The sequence below is a fragment of the Pagrus pagrus genome (genome assembly GCF_965226575.1).
Source record: "Pagrus pagrus genome assembly, chromosome: 9".
Taxonomy (NCBI): Eukaryota; Metazoa; Chordata; class Actinopteri; order Spariformes; family Sparidae; genus Pagrus; species Pagrus pagrus.
Window position 1 is genome coordinate 12,027,951 of NC_140193.1, and position 20,369 is coordinate 12,048,319.

At 41.2% G+C, this 20,369-nt stretch overlaps 1 protein-coding gene across 1 annotated transcript in view; it reads left to right on the forward strand.

The window, feature by feature from the left end:
• The first annotated feature begins 7,626 nt into the window (after positions 1-7,626).
• Positions 7,627-20,369, forward strand: part of LOC311263020 (TSC22 domain family protein 1-like) — a 34,906-nt gene continuing 22,163 nt past the window's right edge. Inside the window, exon 1 of the mRNA XM_084362859.1 lies at positions 7,627-11,200. Within this exon, the coding sequence (XP_084218985.1) occupies positions 8,499-11,200 (2,702 nt within the window). The 5' untranslated portion in view covers positions 7,627-8,498. The remainder of the gene's footprint in view (positions 11,201-20,369) is intronic.

Here is a 20,369-nt window from a genome sequence, read left to right on the forward strand (position 1 = left end):
ATACACATGCATATACACATATACACATGCACACATACATATATACATATACACATACACACAAACATAAATATACATATACACACATACATATATAGACAAACACACATACATATATACATATATACGCATACATATACTGTACATATACATACACACATACATAAATACACATTAATACATACACATTCTCTGCTAGAAACATGTGGCCCATGTGCCTCACTTTGGGCAGCCCTGAAATGTAGTGGAGTAAAAGTAGAAAGTAGCATTAAGTCTCAAATAAAGTACAAATATCTAGAATATGTACTTATGTACAGTACTTGAATAACCAAATTTAGCTACATTCCACTATTGTTTGCAAATATGTGAAATTGAGGAAATGTATACTGTATCTGATCAACAGGACGTTCTCCTACAAGACAAACAATGACATCATTCACACAGATATATTCTCAGACACTTATTACAAACACACTTTGTGCCTCCTGGCAAACTTTGTTTCTGTTGACTTCAATGTGAGTCCGTGCCATCTTAGATGCTCTCCTCCATTATTAAATACAGTATTTCCAGAAGCTGCTCTCACATTTCCCTTTCACTCATCAGTCAGACATGCAGATCTAAGGTTACTGCTTTGATTAATTCATTGTGCTCACTGTATGCTCGCCTGTCGATGCAATAATGAATTAATAAACAACCATTTTATAATGACATGGCTTTTTAACATTAAAGCTGTAACCCAGATTGCATGATTATGTTGAAGGGGTGTTTCACATGTGGAGCCATTTACAGAGCTGTTTAACTGTATAACATCAATCCACAGCATATGAAGGAAACACTATGCTATAATATCTCACAGTGTAAATTCATACCGCTAAAACAGTTGATGTAGTCTCTAGATTTAACAGATGAGACAGTCAGAGATCAGATCTTTATCTACGAAGGCATTTGATGTGAGTCAGCTGGATGTCGTACATAAAGAACACGTCCTCGAGCCTTCGCCCTCATTCAGCAAGAAGACCAAAACAAACACTGAAAGGTTATGTATAAGACTATACATTCCTGACTGTGTGGGCTTCCAGGTGACATTTACCTGGAACGTACGCGAGGTGTCCTGACAGATGACAGTCTGTCACCAAATGCTGTGATTTTACTATAAATATTTACAAAACAAATGCAAGAGAGGAAAAGATGCATCTGCCTCAGCAGATGACAGCTGAAATATCTGGACTATAGATTGTGTTATGAGGTGAAGAGTCTCCGTAAACCTGTTATGAGGTGCACAGGAATAGGCCTGTGACTTAATGTGTGAATCATCAAGTATGAACTGGGAAATGTCATGCTTTTGTGCTTTTGGCATGCCCTTCAGCAATCCACAAAACTGAATACCCGCACACAAACATCGACTCTACGTGCAAGAATTGCACTTGGATTCTGGATTGAGGTCCAAAAATGTTTACTTGGTGTCTCGAAGCAAAACGCAGGCGTTGCAGTCAGTGGAGCAAACAAGGCGGATGAGTAGAAGGCAGAAGGCAGGATACAAAAACAGTCTGAAGCAGCAAACTTACAGTGGATCAGACAGAAATCAAAGTCCAAACATGTCGTGGTCATACACTTAGAGACTACTAGGAACAAAAAAGGAGGAAAAGATAGTCTGCTACGAGAACTAAGACCATCAGGTAAACCAGTATGGAACAAACTGGAAATCAAGAAGTTACAAAATAAAACAGGAAGTGAAGGTGACTGGATATTTTTAACAAAATGTTTATATATACTTATACGCTCTTGAGTTATTATTCATTTTTGTTGTGAGCTGGAAAGTGAAGAGCGATCTGGTTTTGTAACCTTCTCTCAGCGTGATACTAAAGGCTGTTGGAAAAGGTGACACCACTCAAAAAATATAAAAAACAGGGTCAGCATCTCTCCAGGGGAGCGACTGATGGTCACTTTGGCAACAGGTGAGTACAAATTAGGCTAGCTTAATCAGGTCATGGGCTCAACATGGTTAATATTAATCATATATTGATTTTCTTGACGGATATTTGTAGAAATGATCATTTTAGCATAATAATTCTAATTTCACAGGAAAAACTGTAAAAATCATCACGACGTGACATTTGTTGGTGTCTGTACCCGACATGTTTTTCATAATAATTCATCATCATGCTGTTTCGTCACACAGTTTACGTTTCTCAATAAACTGCAGCTTCTGTGATTTGAATATTGTGCTTGGCCATGTTACAATTTCAATAAAATTTCGCATATAGGTAATATGAACGTGATTACCACTGATACTGGGCATGTGTGAGCTGTGTTGCTATGGATACATGAAACCTGCTTGATGCCTGCTGTCAGTTTGAAAGCATGGCAGACTGAACAAACTTCTAACTTGGATAAATATGGACTGAGCATGTCAAATATGACAAGGCACCACCAAACATCTGCGTTTGTCTGTTTATTGGAGAATATTTGATTGGTGTGCCATCGACTTTTAAGAGACAGATGTTAGTTTTGGCCCTTTTTACAATTAAGTCAGTGCAACGTCTTGTCACATCTTAAATAAGCAATTGGGGAGGCCCATTGGTTGTCTTGTCGTTGATGTTTGTGAGAGTTCATAATATTTCCTCCTTCTTTTTTACAGTAAGGTGCAGCGGTGCCAAGTTGGGGTTGTGTGGGAAGCACAACTCATGAATGAATTTGGTGGCCTGGGCATTTAAGCATCTAGTAACACACACTGTGATTCTTATGCTGTTTGGTGGGGGCGGTCCAATGAAAATAAAGCCAGCATCTATCCTGGCCTCCATTCAGAGCTGGGAGGCTCAGTGGACACAAGCCCCAGACAGAGACACAGACACCCCGCCCCGCATCACTGGGCATGGCCCATGTACTCTGCACGCCCAAAGCCTCTGTTGTTTCAGTAATTTTAGGTTGCTTTCTCCACCGTCCTCACCTCTCTGCTCTGACAGGTCTGTCTCTTAATGCTAAGACTGCTTGCCATGGCTGATTGTTAGGTTCCTAAAAAACGCATAAAAACTGAAAAAGAAATCCACACCACTAGTAAAAACACCACAATCTAGAAATGCTGCATTACAAATAATAATAATAATAATAATTTATATAGTGTTAAGTAGTTTTATAAACTCATCATAAATCATATGGTAACTACAGCTGACTGGAGGAGTAATAAGTGTGATTTTTTTCTTCTAAAATGTACAGTTGTGCTGTCAAAGTGTAAAGCAACAGAAAAAGAAATGCTTGAAATACTCAAAACTGTGTTTAACTGCAGTTTTTGAGTAACTAATGCATTCGCAGTGCTTCATACTTCAGTGCCCACATTGTTTTCATGTGGAAATGCTAATCCACATGTGAAAATGTAACTTTCTTATGGGGACATTTTCTTATTATTCACATTTTTGAGTGATTTCATGTGCTGTGTTTTGTTTCCACATGTGGAAATTCTTACCTACAAAAAAAACAGTAGCACAGGAAAGTAATTCATATCTGAAAATGTAAATTATATTACAGTTACATGGAACAATTTATTCCTCTATTAATCTGAATTGCACGTAATAATATTAACTTTATTTGTCCGTATGATTGTTTTGTCTGTGCAGTTACACTGAGTTGTACTCCTCGATTGTGTCAACATGCTTGATAAACCTGAGTCTAATTCAATGAACAACGCCTTTAAAATAAATTGAAATAACTTTTTTTGAAACAGTAAAAACATTTTAAAAACACTACCCAGAAAGAGAAAATGTGAACATCTGTAACAGTTTGTGTCTTTCTGATTACTGACTGTGAAGCACCTACACTGACAGTAAACAGCACATTTTGAATTATGATTTTATTTTGAAAGGAAGAAGATTAGCCTTTGTCACCACGATCAATACGTACACTGAGGATTAGGTTTGATCGTCTGGTGGCTACTTCTGCTCATCCAACAACGCTTTAATCCAAAGTGACTTTCATTTGATTAGAAATGAAGTGTTCAGTGTCATGCTCAAAGACTTATAGACAGGAGGAGCTGGGAATTGAACTACCATCCTGGAGATTAATAGCCGACCTATTGTCAGAGCAAAACCCCTCCCCTAACTACCCACTTGTTCTTGAATTAAATAACAAACAAACAATATCCAACAGCTTTATAGAGAGCATACAATTGTTATTTATTCAAATGAATAGATTATTATTTCCACTCAGAACAGAACAGAGTGTTTACAAAATGAAAGCAGAGTCCAGAGGATACAGTCATACAGTACATTGGTCATTATTGTAGGGGCGGCGGCACAATGGTGCTGTGTGTTTTTTTGTTGTGGAGTGCCAGTGTGATTTAAAGCTGCTGACAGCACCAGACGCTTACACTGCACTGGGCTCCTGCTGTCTCTCGTCCTCTATCATTTGTATCGATGGATACAGCCCGTCTGCCGGCCTGACAGTCAGATCTCTACTCCTCTCCTCTCCCTTCTCGCTCCTCCACCTCCTCCACTGACCTTCACTGCTCCGTGCTTCCTCTCTGTTTGTTACCTCAACTACTCCTCTCTGTGTCTCCCTCAGCTGTAACCTCTTCTGTTCAAGGCTTTCACAGACATTCATAAGATTTACAATTTTTCCAAAAATCTTAACTGAACATCTCAGATTTTTTTTTAACCGTGCATACCCAGAGAAAGATTTCTCTTTCTGTTGTCAGACTGATTTATAAACCTTTTCGTTTGCCTTAGCCTCCTCGTAAATCTAAGTAAATACAATCATTCTGAGGAGAGCTTCAGGTCCAAAGCATCTGCATACAGATGCATGTAGTATCCCATGATCTTCAGGTTGAACAAACAACGATTAAAACCGGTGGTGGAAGAAGCTCTTAAAGTAAAAGTAGCAAACATACTTTTTTAAAAGTCCTGTAGTCAAAATTATTTTTAAGTAAAAACAAAAGTGCAAAAGTAATGGAATGAAAATATACTTAAAGTACTGAAAGTAAAAGTACTCCTTATGCAGAATGGTACATTTCAGAACAAACATTATTGTATGATATTAATAATTGATCCATTGATGTGTTTGTAGCTTTAATGTGCAACTAATATTAATGAATCTTTATACTGATTTTGATTTAATCTGTGATAAAACATCATCATTTATTTGCAGTGTTAAAATACTTTGGAGCGAAAGCCTCCCATATGAAAAGTACTTTTGTGGAAATCTTATTTTATCTGATATTAAATGTACTTATGCACCAAAAGTAATTTTCTGGAAATAAGTATCGAAATAAAAAAGTAAAGTTAAATTCTGCAAATGTTTCCTTTTTTTCTTATCTGATTGAAATTAAAAATAAATCTTTTTTTTTTTTTTAAATGTAATAGCTTGGTTCTGATGCAGCAATCTACAATCTCTCACTATAGTTATCAAATAAATGTAATGGACTAGAAATACAACAATTGTTTCCAAAATGTAGCAGAGTGTTAGTATAATGTAGCAGAAAATGGAAATACTCAAGTAAAGTAGAAGTATCTCAAAGGTGTTGAGTACTTGAGTAGAATACAGCAAAGTACTTTATACAGTACCAGTACTGAGAAGCTGATAAGTAGATTTATTCAAATAGACCATCTTATTTTTGAGGTACTTGCACTTTACTTCCATTTTCTGCTACTTCATACATCGACTACTACTTTCTTCTACTTCAGGGGCCTAAATATATTTGACAGCAAACAATTTCCAATCAAGATTTACTAAAGAAAATATCATCTTGACAAATATTGTGTATTTTTACTGAGTTAACTTCCTAATCACTGTATATAATGAATAACGTTTTAAAAAGTAGCTCCTCATGAATGTTAACAATAAAATAATGTAACACTCACAGTGACACAACCCTCTGAAAGGGGGCACTCTGGAAACGAGTACTTTTACTTTCATTACTTATGTTTGGTTGATCATACCACTGTACTTGAGTATATTCTTTTATTGATTTGATCTTTACATTGTGATGTGTCTGCTTGTACTTGAGTAAAGGATCAGGATACACCGTGAATACTCACAGCTGATCACGGGTCTATGGGTTTATCCCTGCAGATAAATCACCTGATGAAAAGATAAAAGAAAAAAAAGATATAGACTGTTGACACATTATCGATTAAACCCTGTCCTCCTGAGCGATTGTAGTGGATCGAGCAAAACATCAACATCACAACAGTGTTTCTGAAACAAAGGTAGACAGAGAGCTGCTAGATCTCTCTGCAGACACAGGTGTTAACCACACAAGGATTATTCTACAAACAGGTACTGTTGGGGCCTCTCTCTCTCTCTCTCTCTCTCTCTCTCTCTCCCCCTCCCTCCCTCTCCATCCCTCTCCCTCTCCCTCTCCCTCTCTCTCTCCCTCTCTCTCATGAGGCTGAGAGTAAATGCACACATTTGTTGGTCTGTAACGTTCCCACTCCCGGTCAATGAACTCTGGTGTTAAACTTTCTCCATGTTCTCTGTTCTGGCCATTTCTGATCATCTCTGGATGTAAAGATAACGATTCAAACCTTGTTTATTCATATTTTATCTTCCCTCTCGTAAAAATCCTTATTCCAACAATTACCACAATCTCTGCGTCAATATATATCAATGACAGTGTCTATTACATGGGGGCAGCAGACTGGTTTCATTTGTCAGGGCCTAAACTGGTAAAAATAAACAATTTAAAAATAAAACACCAAGATCCCCAAAAATTGATCCCCATCTTCTTCAGCTGTTCTTTATCCAACTTTTCATCAGCATATGGGTGAGTAGATAGCTACTGAATTTTTATTTTTGTGGTGAACTTATCCTTTGATAGCAGGAGGAAGACTCGGCCCTTCAACTGGTTCCTCAGAGACACAAACATCCACCTGAAAATGTCCTAAATTGAAGCCACTGGTGTTATTTCTGGCTCTATACTCATAAATGCATCATATAACTGCCAATCACAACAACTCCAAGGTTTTAATCAGTGATGGAAAGTAATTAAGTAAATTTATGTAATTTAAGTCATAGGTATTTGAACTTGGCTGAGTATAATATATACGATAATAACGACAAATAAACAATGGTGGAATATAAATAAGTAGGTATACTTCAGTGCAATTTTGAGATACTTGTACTCTACTCGATTAGTTCCGTTTTTCTGCCACTTTATACTTGAAATCCACTACAATTTGGAGGTAAATATTATACTTTTTACCCCACTACATTTAATTTGATAACTTCAGTTACTGTTAATTTGCAGATTACATACATCAGAGCCAAAGTAGTGCATTCAAACTTAAAAAAACAAATACAAAACTGTTTCCAAAAATCATGAAAATGCAGAAAATCAGATCTGATGATCAGCTGACACACAGTATACAGTGCATACGTGTCATTTACATTTCTTTTGATACTTAAGTATATTTAATATCAGATACTTTAAGACTTGTAAGTACTCTTTGTATGGGTGACTTTCACTTTCATCAAAGTAATATTTTAATGCTATAGAAATAATATTTCTGTTGTTACCTCATTAATATTGTAAATATTAAAAGTTTGAATTTCTTCCACGAAACTCCCCAGTGTGCCTTTAAAGTGAGGGCCAGGTGAGTGTATCCATCTGTTTGAGGGAGCGCCCCCTGCTCGGCTCTTTCCGGCCTCTCCCGGCGGTGTTGATGTTGTGCTCGTCACCGCCTCTCCCAGACTGCTTTATGTCTGGCAGCAGAGACCATGCGCGGTCGCCATATTACGGAGCACCCCTCCCCTTCAGTCCCGTCACAGCACAGAGCCACAGCAGCGGTGCGGGAGGCTACATACTGAACAACGCTACCGCTGGGGAGGACCAGTGATACAGCAAAACCAAGAGCAAAACGAGGATCCAGAGGGATGGATTAAACCTTTGTACGCCGCTGTTAAGTGATTGTATTCGGTTTTACATCTCTGCGCACCGGATGAAAGGTTGCTTCTTTTCATTTTCTTTCCTTTGAGGAGATTCAGCAGCTAAAAACGACTTCACTGTAGTCTGTGTTTAGCTAGCCGGTGATGGAGACTGGCAGCTAGCTAGCTGACGTTACTCCTCTGTCAGGCTAGCATCTAACATAAGGCTAACTTACTCAGCAGCTATTCTGCTTTCGGTGGGAGTGGTGGTTACAGCATAGCCTCTCATTAGAAAACCCCACAAAATGTTAGCTTGTGCTTAACAAAGGCGCTAACGGATAACACTGGTAGTTAGCCGGCGAATTACAACTGGCATCAGCTGACGTTAGCTTCGCTAGCTACTCAGCAGAGCGGTTTGCTAGCCTCTTTTGCCTCGCTAACTGTCACCGGAGAAGTCGTGTATGAGAGGCTGTAAATATCGGCACAACTTTGGCTGATATTTGAGAGCGGGCGAGACTTGGTTAAGACGTTTATTTTTTGATCGTGTTGTCTGTTGAGCGTAGTTTTGTCAAGACGGCGCCGTTAACGAACTGCAACCTTATTGCATACTGTCAGAGACAAACTACCCCCCGGATTCTCTCGAAATGCATCATCCGGACCCTGCAGGAGACTCTGGCAGTGTTAGAAAGATGGCGCACCCGGCTGTCTTTCACAGAAGGGGTAGCAACACAGGCAGCGGGAGCGGCTCCGCGCTGTCAACACCGGTTAACCCGGTGGTCAATAACAGCCACGTCCCGGCCGATGATTATCAACCATCCCTGTTGATTCAGTGCCAACCCCCTGCTGGTTCATCCTCCCCGGGTCCCCATCATATTCCACCCCACAGCCTGAATCTGCATTCCCAGCCCCAGCCCACACAGTCTACTGGAGCTCAGATAAAAAAGAAGAGTGGTTTCCAGATCACAAGTGTGACTCCGGCACAAATATCTGTGAGTACCAACAACAGTATTGCAGAGGACACGGAGAGCTATGACGACCTGGATGAGTCCCACACGGAGGACCTCTCTTCTTCTGAAATCCTGGATGTGTCCCTCTCCCGAGCTAATGACGTAGTTGGAGCGGAGAGAAGCTCTTCAGAGGAGACGCTGAATAATTTCCACGAGGCGGAGACCCCTGGAGCTGTCTCCCCCAACCAGCCCTCACATCCCCATGCCCTGAACCAGGCGCAACAGCACGCTGGGGCCATGGTTAACGGGACTGTGCACCATCAACATCAACATCCCCATCATCCTAACCATGCCCAGGTCTACCCTCTATCCTCTGGGCCTGGGAGCACCCCGTCTGCCCTCGCTTCTGGAGCTTTACCTTGTGTCACCCAGAAAATGCCTTCTAACGTGGGGGTCCCTCAAGAGAATGTTTCCCAGGCTGTCCCTTCAAGTATTGCCGCGCAGCCTGTGGGGGTTGTGGCCCCAGGATCTGTCCCTGGAATGCACAGCTCTGCTACAGGCACTACAGTTAGCATAGTTAATCCCCAGACCAGCAGTGTTAGTAATGTGAATATGTTGACCTCTGCCAATGTGCCTGTGAGAGGGGGGATCAGCACGAGTGCTAGCAGTAACAGCGGTGGATTTCCTCTCAATGTGATAAGCAGCAGCAGTGGGGGGAGCATAGGTGGAGGTGGTGCTGCTGCAGCTAACCTTATAACAACCACTAATGTCGGCATGAGCCAGCAACACCAAAACATCAACTCCAACATCACTATGACTACTACGGCTCCTGCTGCTGTTGCTGCTGCTGCTGTCAGTGCCTCTGGAGGGATGGGACTCTCCAGTGGGATCCAGGGAAGACTTGGATCTAATGTGCTGCAGCCTGCGAGTGCCACTGTCACAGCTGTGGCCACAGCTCCTGTACCATCCACTCCTGCTCCAGCCCCTGCAGTGGCTACCACCAGTTCTCGCTTCAGGGTGGTGAAGCTGGACTCTAGCTCTGAGCCCTTTAAGAAGGGCAGATGGACATGCACTGAATTCTATGACAAGGAGAACCCAGCCTCTGCTCCCAGCTCCTCTGCATCTGATACTGGGTCTCTCAGCATGCGCCAGTTTGTCTCTGAGAGCTTTGCTGGGGCCTCAGAGAGGGAAAGCACAAGTGGTAGCTCTGTGAGTAGCACTATGAGTACATTGAGCCATTATACTGAGAGTGTGTGCAGCGGAGAGACTGGGGGACCCCCAGTACCCCAGCATGCCCAGGATTACGCCTCCCCTCCTCAGGGCTATCAAGGAATCCTCCCCAGTGGCTTAAGCATGGGAGTGTCCCAACCTCACATGCACCCCCAGGATATCACCCATTCACATGTGAAGACTACTGTGGCCCCCTCGGCTCCCACAAACATTCATCTGCCTGCTGCCATGTCGGGTCACCAGACCACCATTGGACTCAATACGCCTGCTTCACACCAGCAGCTCACCTACGCCCAGGCAGTTGCTAATCAACCCACAGGCTCCACACAGGGCCTAGTTGGTGTTCAGCAACAGAAGATGGGCTATGCCCCCATGCCACAGCAGCCATCTGCTAACCCCCAAGCAGCTCCAGTGCAGGTGAGGCAGCAAGAGTATACCCAGACCCACCAAGGTATCCCCCAGGGCGCTGGTTCTCAACCTCTGTCCAACCAAGCTGGACCAGCTCCCTCTGGGCCAGCTAATGGATCAAATCAGATGATGGGGGCCCTGCAGCAGTCACAGGCACTCCTTCACACACAGTCCCAGCAGCCCGCCACATCCAATATGCCCTCTCACGTTGGAGTACCAGGTCTAGGTCAGCAGCCTCAGAGCCACCCCGGTCACCTGGACTGCCAGCAGCAGAAACCACAGTCACTCCAAACACAAATCCAAAATGTGGGCCTGGGCACCCAGCTGCCCACAACGGTCCACCAGAGCCAAGGATCTGCAAGTGTGCCTCCTCCCAACCCTCAGAGCGACCCCCAGGCCCAGCCCCAAGCCCACAGCACTGGGAATAGTGGTAGGATGCCCCAGCAGGGTGTTCCTCAGAGCCAGCCGACTTGTGTCAGCTTGTCCCAGGACCACAGCAGTGCCCAGGCCCTGGCTCATGCTGCCCAGGCCAGCGCCCTCTATGCTAGCCTGCCGACCTTCACCACCACCCAGCTGCAGGACGCCCAGCGGCTGCTCCTCCAGCACCAATCGGCTTTATTGGGGCTGCCCAAGCTGTCCGGAGGAGAGGCTGGATCTGGATCCAGTGCTGGCCAGGGTCAAGAAGCTGAGGGCAACACTGCTGCCGCCAGTGCCTTAACTGCATCAGCTGGTCTCAAGACTGTGGATGGAGAGGAGGATGGGTAAGAGATGCTATTTCTTTGCTTTTTTATATTTGTTTGATGTGTTTTAACACAAGCACAGACACATTTTAGCGGTAGTCTGGGACCAAAGTAGATGCCTCCTGTTAAATGGGTGTTTGTGGCCCAACTCAGTATTCAGCGTCTGTTTGAAGCTGGATGATTTCACTGGTTGCTGTGGCAGCTGTGAGGGAAGAAAAGTGTTATTGTTTTCCTAGATAGCTGGCAGACAGAGGCCAGGCTTCCACAGTCTGTCTGTCCTATGCCAGTGGGACACAGTGCAGGGCTCAGCTGGACATGATGTCTTTTGTCTTTTATCAAGTGGCTGCAGTGATTCGACATTTTACCTTGACTGCCCCCTTGCTTGAATCCCGACTGTCTGCCTTACAGGGCACAATTTCTGCTGGGTGCACAGTTCACTGTACACAGTCTCAGCACATTTGTTGTTTTAAAGCAGGAAACAAGGCAATGGTTGTATGATTTTAATTAGAGATAGAGGAGGCGAGAAATGTGAAAGAAATGAACTAAACCGTTCAATATTACAGATGAAGCAAAACTATTTAATTTTGGCTGTGTGGCTCAAGCTTAAAATACTCCCTTTACCTTTCTGTGAACTCATGGGGAAGAGATGTTGGTTTACTTGTTGACATGCGTGTAGCACCATAGTCCTTTTCCTTCACTAAAAGCTTATTGATTTTTTTTAAGCTCTCTTTCTCTTCTTCCTTTTCCTCCATCTCTCTTTGTCACTCCTCTCTAGTCATTACACTTGGCTAGTGGTTTATGCAGTGAACCAACTAAAAGTCCTGAGGAAGTACCTTCAAGTAATACGCTTTTAAACACTGATTTTCAGGTCACAGTGAAGTTTAATCACCTTGCAGCAGCAGGAAATTGCTTAAATTTCAGTCACTGTTTCCTGATTTTTCTTGAGATGTTACTCTGCTTTTAGGATGTTTTGCATATTTGAGTTATAAACAGTTAGGGAGGAGAAACCAAGATGAGCTGATTACAGGACTGGTTCTGTAACATGGATGTTATGATGTTTTCTTTCAGTCTGTCTTTATGGGCCAGTTAGATGGATACCAAAGGATGGCTACTGGTATCACATGACGTTTAACTCTGAGGAATGTGAAATCTATGGGGATCAGGTGGATTATTGTCTTTGATGATAAGTAGCATTTGGGTGAAACCAAAGCCCTTGGTACAAATGAGAAGATTGTCTTGGTGAATTAGGCTCACGGCTCATTTCTCTCTAGTTTACCTGCTGTCACACGAATGCAAGTCGTTGACACAGTGCCTGCTGAAGTCAGGTGTTTTCTTGCTAATGGAGGCTGCGATTGGAACGGTCTATTCTCAACAAATTGACCTCCATTGACAAAAAAACGTAGAGATGACAGCACAGCCTTATCAGCTGATGCAAACAGCTACACACAGAAACGGATACACACTAGCTCGTGCACACTTAAGACCACAAACTACGCTTTTCTGAATCAAGCTTTTCCCCCCAGATTCAAGCCATTTAATGTTTGATAATCTGCTGATACTTAATTCAACTTGCTATTTCTATATTTGAGTGCAGATAAACCACACTGTGAGTAATTGTAGCATACAGCACATTGAATAAGCAAACTGTTCAACAGGGATGTGTACATGCTGTTAAACAGTGTCAAGTCATTTTACTGGATTTACTTGTGATAAAAGACAGAGTTAGATTGAAATAGAGAGAGATATATTTTAAATGTAGGGCAGCTTTGCTTTGGTTTTTGAGATTAGTTTGTTAGACAACAAAAGGGAAATGGCATAGTGATTTAAAATGCAGTGGTTGTACGCAATCTAATTAGCAACGCATATTATATGTTGTGACGCTCGTTAAATTTGAGTTTTATGAACGTTGTAAAAGACATGTTTATTAAACTCTGGAAGTTTTTGAGGCTGCTTACAACTCGCAAACGTTGCACCAATGTTCACTTGTGTTTAAGATAAACTTCATCTAGTGTTCACTGCATAGTGGGGCATTGGACCATTTCCAGCAAAAACACCCCCCAGTGCTGTTCAGAAAGCTTGATATCTGTCACTCACCTTTTTAACTAAATGTAATTAGGACTCAGCCACAAATTTTGCACACTACATATTCATATAATCACAACATGATTCCACTAAAAGCTCATGTCCAATATTATTGATTTATTGCCCTAAATCTCATTTTGGTAACATAGGAATGATTGGTATTGATTACTTTCACTTTCCTGCTGAAAATGATGGTAATTTTGTGCGAAGAGGCAGTAAAGCGTAAGTTATGGCACCTTTTAAAGTCACTTTAATGGAAGCATTTCTAAGACCTGGGACCTTATTCCTTTGTGTACTAATTGCAGAGGAGCCGATCCCTCTCATAAAAGCTGATTTGTTCTCTATGTGGTCGGGATTTATTTACAAGCGTGTTCTAGCTGGCTGTGCGCCATGTCAGTGGTTGTACAGCTCCTGTGGTTCCTGTGCGGCTCCTGTCAACATGCTTTCAGGTTTTGATGTGTGGGATGACCCCACCTTCATAAATCAGCACCTAAGGCTCAGCTGTAAAATGGCAGGCTCTCTTTAGAGTGTCAGTAGATGTGTGTTTGTTTGAATGAGGGAGGTTGTCAATGGCACAATTTCTCTATGTGCACTAACGAGCCATTAATGGAATATGTTGAAGATGGGTGGGTGGTCTTTATGTGTGTGTGTGGGCAGACTGCTGGGGTTTATAGGCCATTCATGGTAAATCAGTGATAAGAACAGGGTGTGAAATGTTTAATGGTATGAGCAAAATGTAACTAGTGTGAAAGCATATAGTCTAATGTAATCTTATGTGGGTTTTCTCATGCATTACAATTTTAGGATGTGGTTTTTGCAGTCAGATGGCTTGCACGTTTCTGTGTGTGTGCATGCTGAGTTTAGTTCTTGTTTCAAACCTTCAGTTTGAAGACATAATTTTGCGAGACAGGTTGATAGCTTGACTGATATATCTGTCGGCTGACATTATTGGCTGATATTGACCGAACACAGATATATGGGTATTGGCGTATATGTTGTCTGATATGCACAAATATAAGTTGTTGTTTTTTTTTTAAAAGATGCATGTGATAACTTGGAATAATTTCTATAAGTTTTGTTCATTATTATGCAGGTGACGTAGTAATATCTGGCTGTGAAGGTATTCAGTTCAGTTATAATGGACAGATTAGATATTTTGTTTTTGAGAGTATAATTCTTACAGTTCCCCTTTTTTTTTTTAAAGTCTCTCCTCGTGTCTCCATTTAAGGGGCGTCTTCCTTCAGCTACGACGAATGTACACTTGCATGTATTTGACTGGCCAACACAGTGCCAATGATGACGCACCGTGTCAAAAGTTGTGCCAAGTACAATATTTTTTTTGCCAAACCAGCCTGCGTCTTTTTGTTGCTGCAGTGCCAACGCAATACTCTCATTGAAATGAATGAGGATACTGCATTTTTTTAACACAGCGCTATTGTTGGTTTGAACGCAGCGTGCATATGTGTGTTTGAGTGTGTGAAGGCTCAGGGGAATGTAGGCTGGCTGGCTGGCTGGCTGGCAGCATGATGGCTATCTCTACTGCTGTCTGTTTTGAATGTAATCTTCCCCCTGGCAGCGCAGGGACCCAGTGTGTGCTGGGCCCGTTGCTCATTGTGTGGAGATCAACGAGATCCCCAAAATTCACAACGCGCAGAGGAAATGACCCCACCTGACCTAACCCAACTTAGTCGGGTCTGCTGAACCTCGTTGAGACCACTGAGGACACGGCAGACTGGACCAGATGGAACCAGACTGAGTAGAGTTGTGCATCACTGTTTGAGCTTTGATAAATCCTGCTATTGTGTTGCACCACGATGTTCTTCAACAGTGTGCTCTGTGGATGGTATAAATGAGCATTGGCTGGTTATATCACACACCCTGACAAACCTGATGTCCAGATGTTCAGCCTGTCATTGTCCACGTCTTGGTTTCACGATCTATCAAAGATGGTATTCTTTTAATATATAATGAAATTTGGGACCGTCTTTATGTTAATACTAATGTAATCATACTCTAAATGTAGATTTGTCCGACCAATATTGGCTTCCAATATTCCACACAAAAATGTTTTGAAGAGAAAATGTAATGTCTTAAAAGTAATATCGCTGATACAGTTGATGTAAATCACTGGTTTCATCACATTATATTAAATCTATTCTTTGCACAATGATGCAATATTCGCCACAATATCACAAAGTCTGTCACAATACAATTTTGATGCAATTATAATGCTGTAGTGTTCCTCTCATCAAAATCAAAGTATTTCCACACTGCTGATTTTTTTTTCTTTCCCTTTTTTTTTTTTACTTCGATAGGGGAGTAAATATCCTCATGGTCTTGTTTGCACTGTTTAAGATGAGGTGCCACAGACATGCCATGGGAATTTCAAAGTTAAGGCGCATCTTAAAGATGATGATATGGATCGATGTTTTTTCTTTACATCAATCACATTAGATCGTCATTCACTCATTTCTAACTTCCTTTGGTTTATTTTCTCACATGTATCTGTGAATTAATTTATATTAAACGATTATTGATATATTTTGATGCATCAGAATTTTTTCATTAACATGATTTATTTTGTCTCACTGTGTGACTACTTGCTACTTTTGAAAAATAGCATACGTGTAATGAGCCATAACAAAAATAAACACGTGAATTTACTACTATCTTTGCTCACACCCAGCCATCCTCACCAAAGCTCAAGAAGTAGAAACATACAGTAGGAACATACATGAACAGCCCGTCTTACAAAATTGATAGAGGTGAAAATAAAGTTGGGATTTGGGTTTTAAATAATTGACTTTTCTGCTTCGAGACATATTTGTTCAAGAGAGAATCGCAATGCGTCCAAGAATCTATTTTCCCCCCTAATCCCGACCGGGTGTTGTGCGGCTATTTTGCAGTCAGTTCTTAATGTTTAGTTCAATAATGTTTGTCCAGGTCAGTCTTCAAACAATGGCTGCTGAGTCACAATTATTCCTCTGATTCAAGCAATCCTTTTGTAAAGCCTTTTCATCAAGCCTTTCAAATATCGAGATGTTGTTTTCTAGCCTTATTTCCTCAATGATTTTACAAAATTGGCTGGAAATGAACCACGGGCTTTATATGCTGTCCAAGGCAGGACAGGTGCTGTGCCTTTTTTAATCAGTGAGAATCGTTTATTGATGTCCTGACGAACACTCTAGTTATTTTTTGTTAAAAATGCACCAATATTGTGGCAGTGAGAGTGTGAGCTGTTGTCTTTTTTTATATAGAGCTGTGGTTTGTCCACAGTTGCACATCACTAAAAGTAAACAGCATTTGTTATTTGTTATGCTGCTGACGCCTCCCCCAGTCCTACCACACAGACCGAGCCAGAGAACACCAGAACACAGCAGAGCGGCAACATGCTGTGTGTGAGCGAGGAGAGGGAGGGAGGTCTCACTACACGCTACTGAATATTTACTATGTCTGTTGAAGCCGAGCGGTGAAAGCATGAATGGCAGAATGAAGCTAAACAAGGAGCAGCTTACATGTGGATAACTCTCCATAAATCACCCCACGTTTTTTTGTCCCTTCGCTTATTTGTATGCCTTGTGCAGATGCGTCATCGATTTCATTTTCTCTGCCTCCTTCTTTCTGATGGTTTATTTTTCCATCAATAAACAGGATTGTTTCACTTAAGAGTGCGGTGGGAAAACTAATGGCTTGTAATGGATGATAATGGATTGTGTTTTTAGCCTGCCTTTCATCTACGAGAAAATTGCCCTCCCACCCTTGAACACACAGACACACTCACACACACAAACACACACACACACACACGCACACACACACACACACACACACACACACACACAGTGCCATGATGGTCTAACCCTGTCGAGAAGCTGCTCCTGCTGTTTTTATTTTGGCGCTTGATGTACCTGTACAATACAGGCAGAAGCAGTTGTTCAGTTGTTCATTTATTTATCGTCATTCCACTGACTGCATCAAAATAAGTTGACTTTAGACACTAGAGCGGCTCTTGGTCATTACAAAATAATTAGTTGTAATGGCTGGTTTGGCATCATGAGTAGAGCTGCAACAATTAAGCATTTAGTCGATCAAAAGAAAATTCATTGCCAACTACTTTGTTTCAGTCATTTTTCAAAATGTCAAACAGTTCAAAAATGTCACGTATTTGCTGGTTTCAGCTTCTTAAACGTAAGGATTTGCTGCTTTTCTTTGTCATATACGATAGCAAATGTAGAGTCTCTGGATTCTGGACTGTTTGGACAAAAGAAGCAATTTTGAAGATGTCTGTTTGGGCTCTTAAAAAAACTATAATGTAATGATCATATAAATAATTGGCAGAGTAATCGATAATGAAAAGAATCATTAGTTGCAGCCAGTGTAACTATATAACCATGACCAGCTGACTCATTCATTTCGTCACACTCACAATTGGCTGTCCTCCTTTCGGGTTCATGAGGTTCAATGTTTGCCTCTCTCTCATTTCTTTCCCACCAAATTGTCTGTGGTTCTTGAACCACTTCCATTCAGGATTCTTGAAACCAGAACCAGCCCACGTTTCCAGCAGTTTTAAGTGGAAGAAAGCCATACTGGCAAGATGTCAGATTGCACTGATTACCTGCAAGCTTTTGTTCTGTACAGATATTCATTTTTATCCAAATAACAGGCATGTACCAACTATTAATGATGAGAATGCGTAGACTGCTACAAGACAAATGGCTTTCTCCCTCCTTCCTCTCCAACCTGTAGAATATGACTCACCCACTGATGTTGTCATGGTTCGCACTTCAAGTCCAAAGAACTTGGGTGAAGGGTCATTACATCACTGAATCTTGGGGCCAGACTGCGGTGCTGGAGATGCATGGAGAAACACATTTCAACCTAACATATCTATGTCGTATGACTTCTGATGAAGAAATGCCTCCAGAAAATAAGAGAATACACTTCAGAGAGCAGGTTAACCACTGATTTTTTGTTTCCCCCCAAAATCATTGACGAGGCTGACGGCAGGTCAGACTGATTTCCGCTGATAAGACTGCACTTACTCCGTGGACAGCAGCACTCAAATTCGAGGGATGAGCAAAGGGTCGGCAAAAGTATCAGTGGTTAACCCACTCTCTGAAGTGTGTTCTTTAATTTTCTTAAAGGCATTTCTTTGTCAGAAGTCATATGACATCAGCTATGTTGTGTTTCAGTGTGTTTCTCCATGCATCTCCCATTGACTTCAATACAGCTGACACCACAGTCTGGCTGCAAAGTGAGATTTGGTGACGTAATGTTCCTTCTTTTATAAGTAATTTGTTCAAGTCAAGAAAAACCTGCCAGAGCCAACCTGTTCCATGTTTCTTGTGTGAATATGTTGTCTTTTTGTGATAGTCGCACTGTTTCGATCCCTTATTTATAAATGTCTGGTGTGTCTAGTTGAGTGTCTGATCCAGTGCTTAATTCTACGAGCATTGTGTTGTGGATGGACACTGAGTGAAGTACCTTCTATAGGTGTTTGGCACAGACAGTACTGTTCTGATTCCCACCTGCTTGATTTCTATGGCAACAAAATCAATTTTGCTCTGGAGAACAGAGACCTTCAGAGGGAAAGCAGTACTATTTTCTTTACTTAAGATGTTGTATGTGGAGATGTTTTTTTTTTTGTTAGCCCTAGTACAAAGATTCAAACAAGAATGACCCAAGACCCATCTTAATGACTAAAAAGATAAAGTAGGATTAATTATTTTGTGGTAATTGAGGCCTCCTGTTGTCTATCGCTTGTGTAGCATAATATTTGTGAAATGTTTAACACTATGAATTGGTGCTGATGGAGGTTTAATGTTCAGCCACGCATTTTTATATTTAGGCTTTAGTGGGCTGCCACTGTCATCCCCCTAAACATGCAGGCAATGTGCTGAATCATGGTCGGCATTCCTGTGGCCAGAACACTGTCCAGTCAGCTTCAGGAGACACACACACACACACACACACACACACACACACACACACACACACACAGAATGCAGTGGATGACTTTGCTATCGGCTTTTTTCTTCTCCATGTCTTTCACACAATTATCTCCATCTCTCTCTCAGTTTGGTTCGTTAAAGATGTTTGTTTTTTCAGCCTGATGGGAATTAAAGCTGTTGAAGGTCATCCAAGGATATATGTAGGCAAAGTAATTGATCAAAAGATAGTGCCATACTTAATTCATCCCATCTCATTGCTGATGGGCTAGACAGACCAGCTAAATTGTTTTGTTTTTGTTATTTTACTATGAGGAGAGTGTCCTTTGTGCAACAATGATAATTTGTCTACAGCTCCCTGAATATGAGTTCAACATTATTCACTGGATTTATGGCTTGATTATTATCATGCCAGACATGTTGTAACTAGATAAGAAAGGGTGAGGAATCAGCTAGGACTGCAACAAACTCTTTTTTCCATTAATGATTAGTCTAATGATTACTTACTTGATTAATCATTTGGTCAAAAAGTCAAATGACTTGTATTTCATTTACCACTAGGGTTGCAATGGTTTTAGGAAGATGGTATGATAACATATTTGAATATATCACAGTATAACACATATATTGCTATCACTATCAGTTACAAAGACCCTTAAATCAAAGAAAATAGCAGGTTCTCTTGTGGTTAAACAAATGCTGTCCTATAATTTCACAAAATAGTATGTGCTGGCAGACATGATACTTGATATAAGCTTGAAACATATATATTTTTAATACCTCAAAATGCTAGATTTTTCTATCGTCTATCAACAAATGTACACATACGATACACACAATTTTTCTCACCACGGTAAACTTTGAAACTAGTATATCACTACAACACAACATTAAGTACAATAGGAGGCTGATCATCGTAATATTGCTGATTAATTTGTCAGCTCTGGAATCATTCAATTTATGTGAACAAGGCTGATAAAAATCTTCATCAAGGCTCTAATTGAATAATTGAATCTTGGTTTGGTAACTGCAAAAAAAAATGCAAAGAAGTGGGGGAAACCAGCAGGCAAATGTTTGACTCGTTATTTAAAGGTGTAGTTTGACATGTTGGGAAATCCATCGCTTTTAAAGACAAAAATGTAATTGTTTTAGAAAGCGAG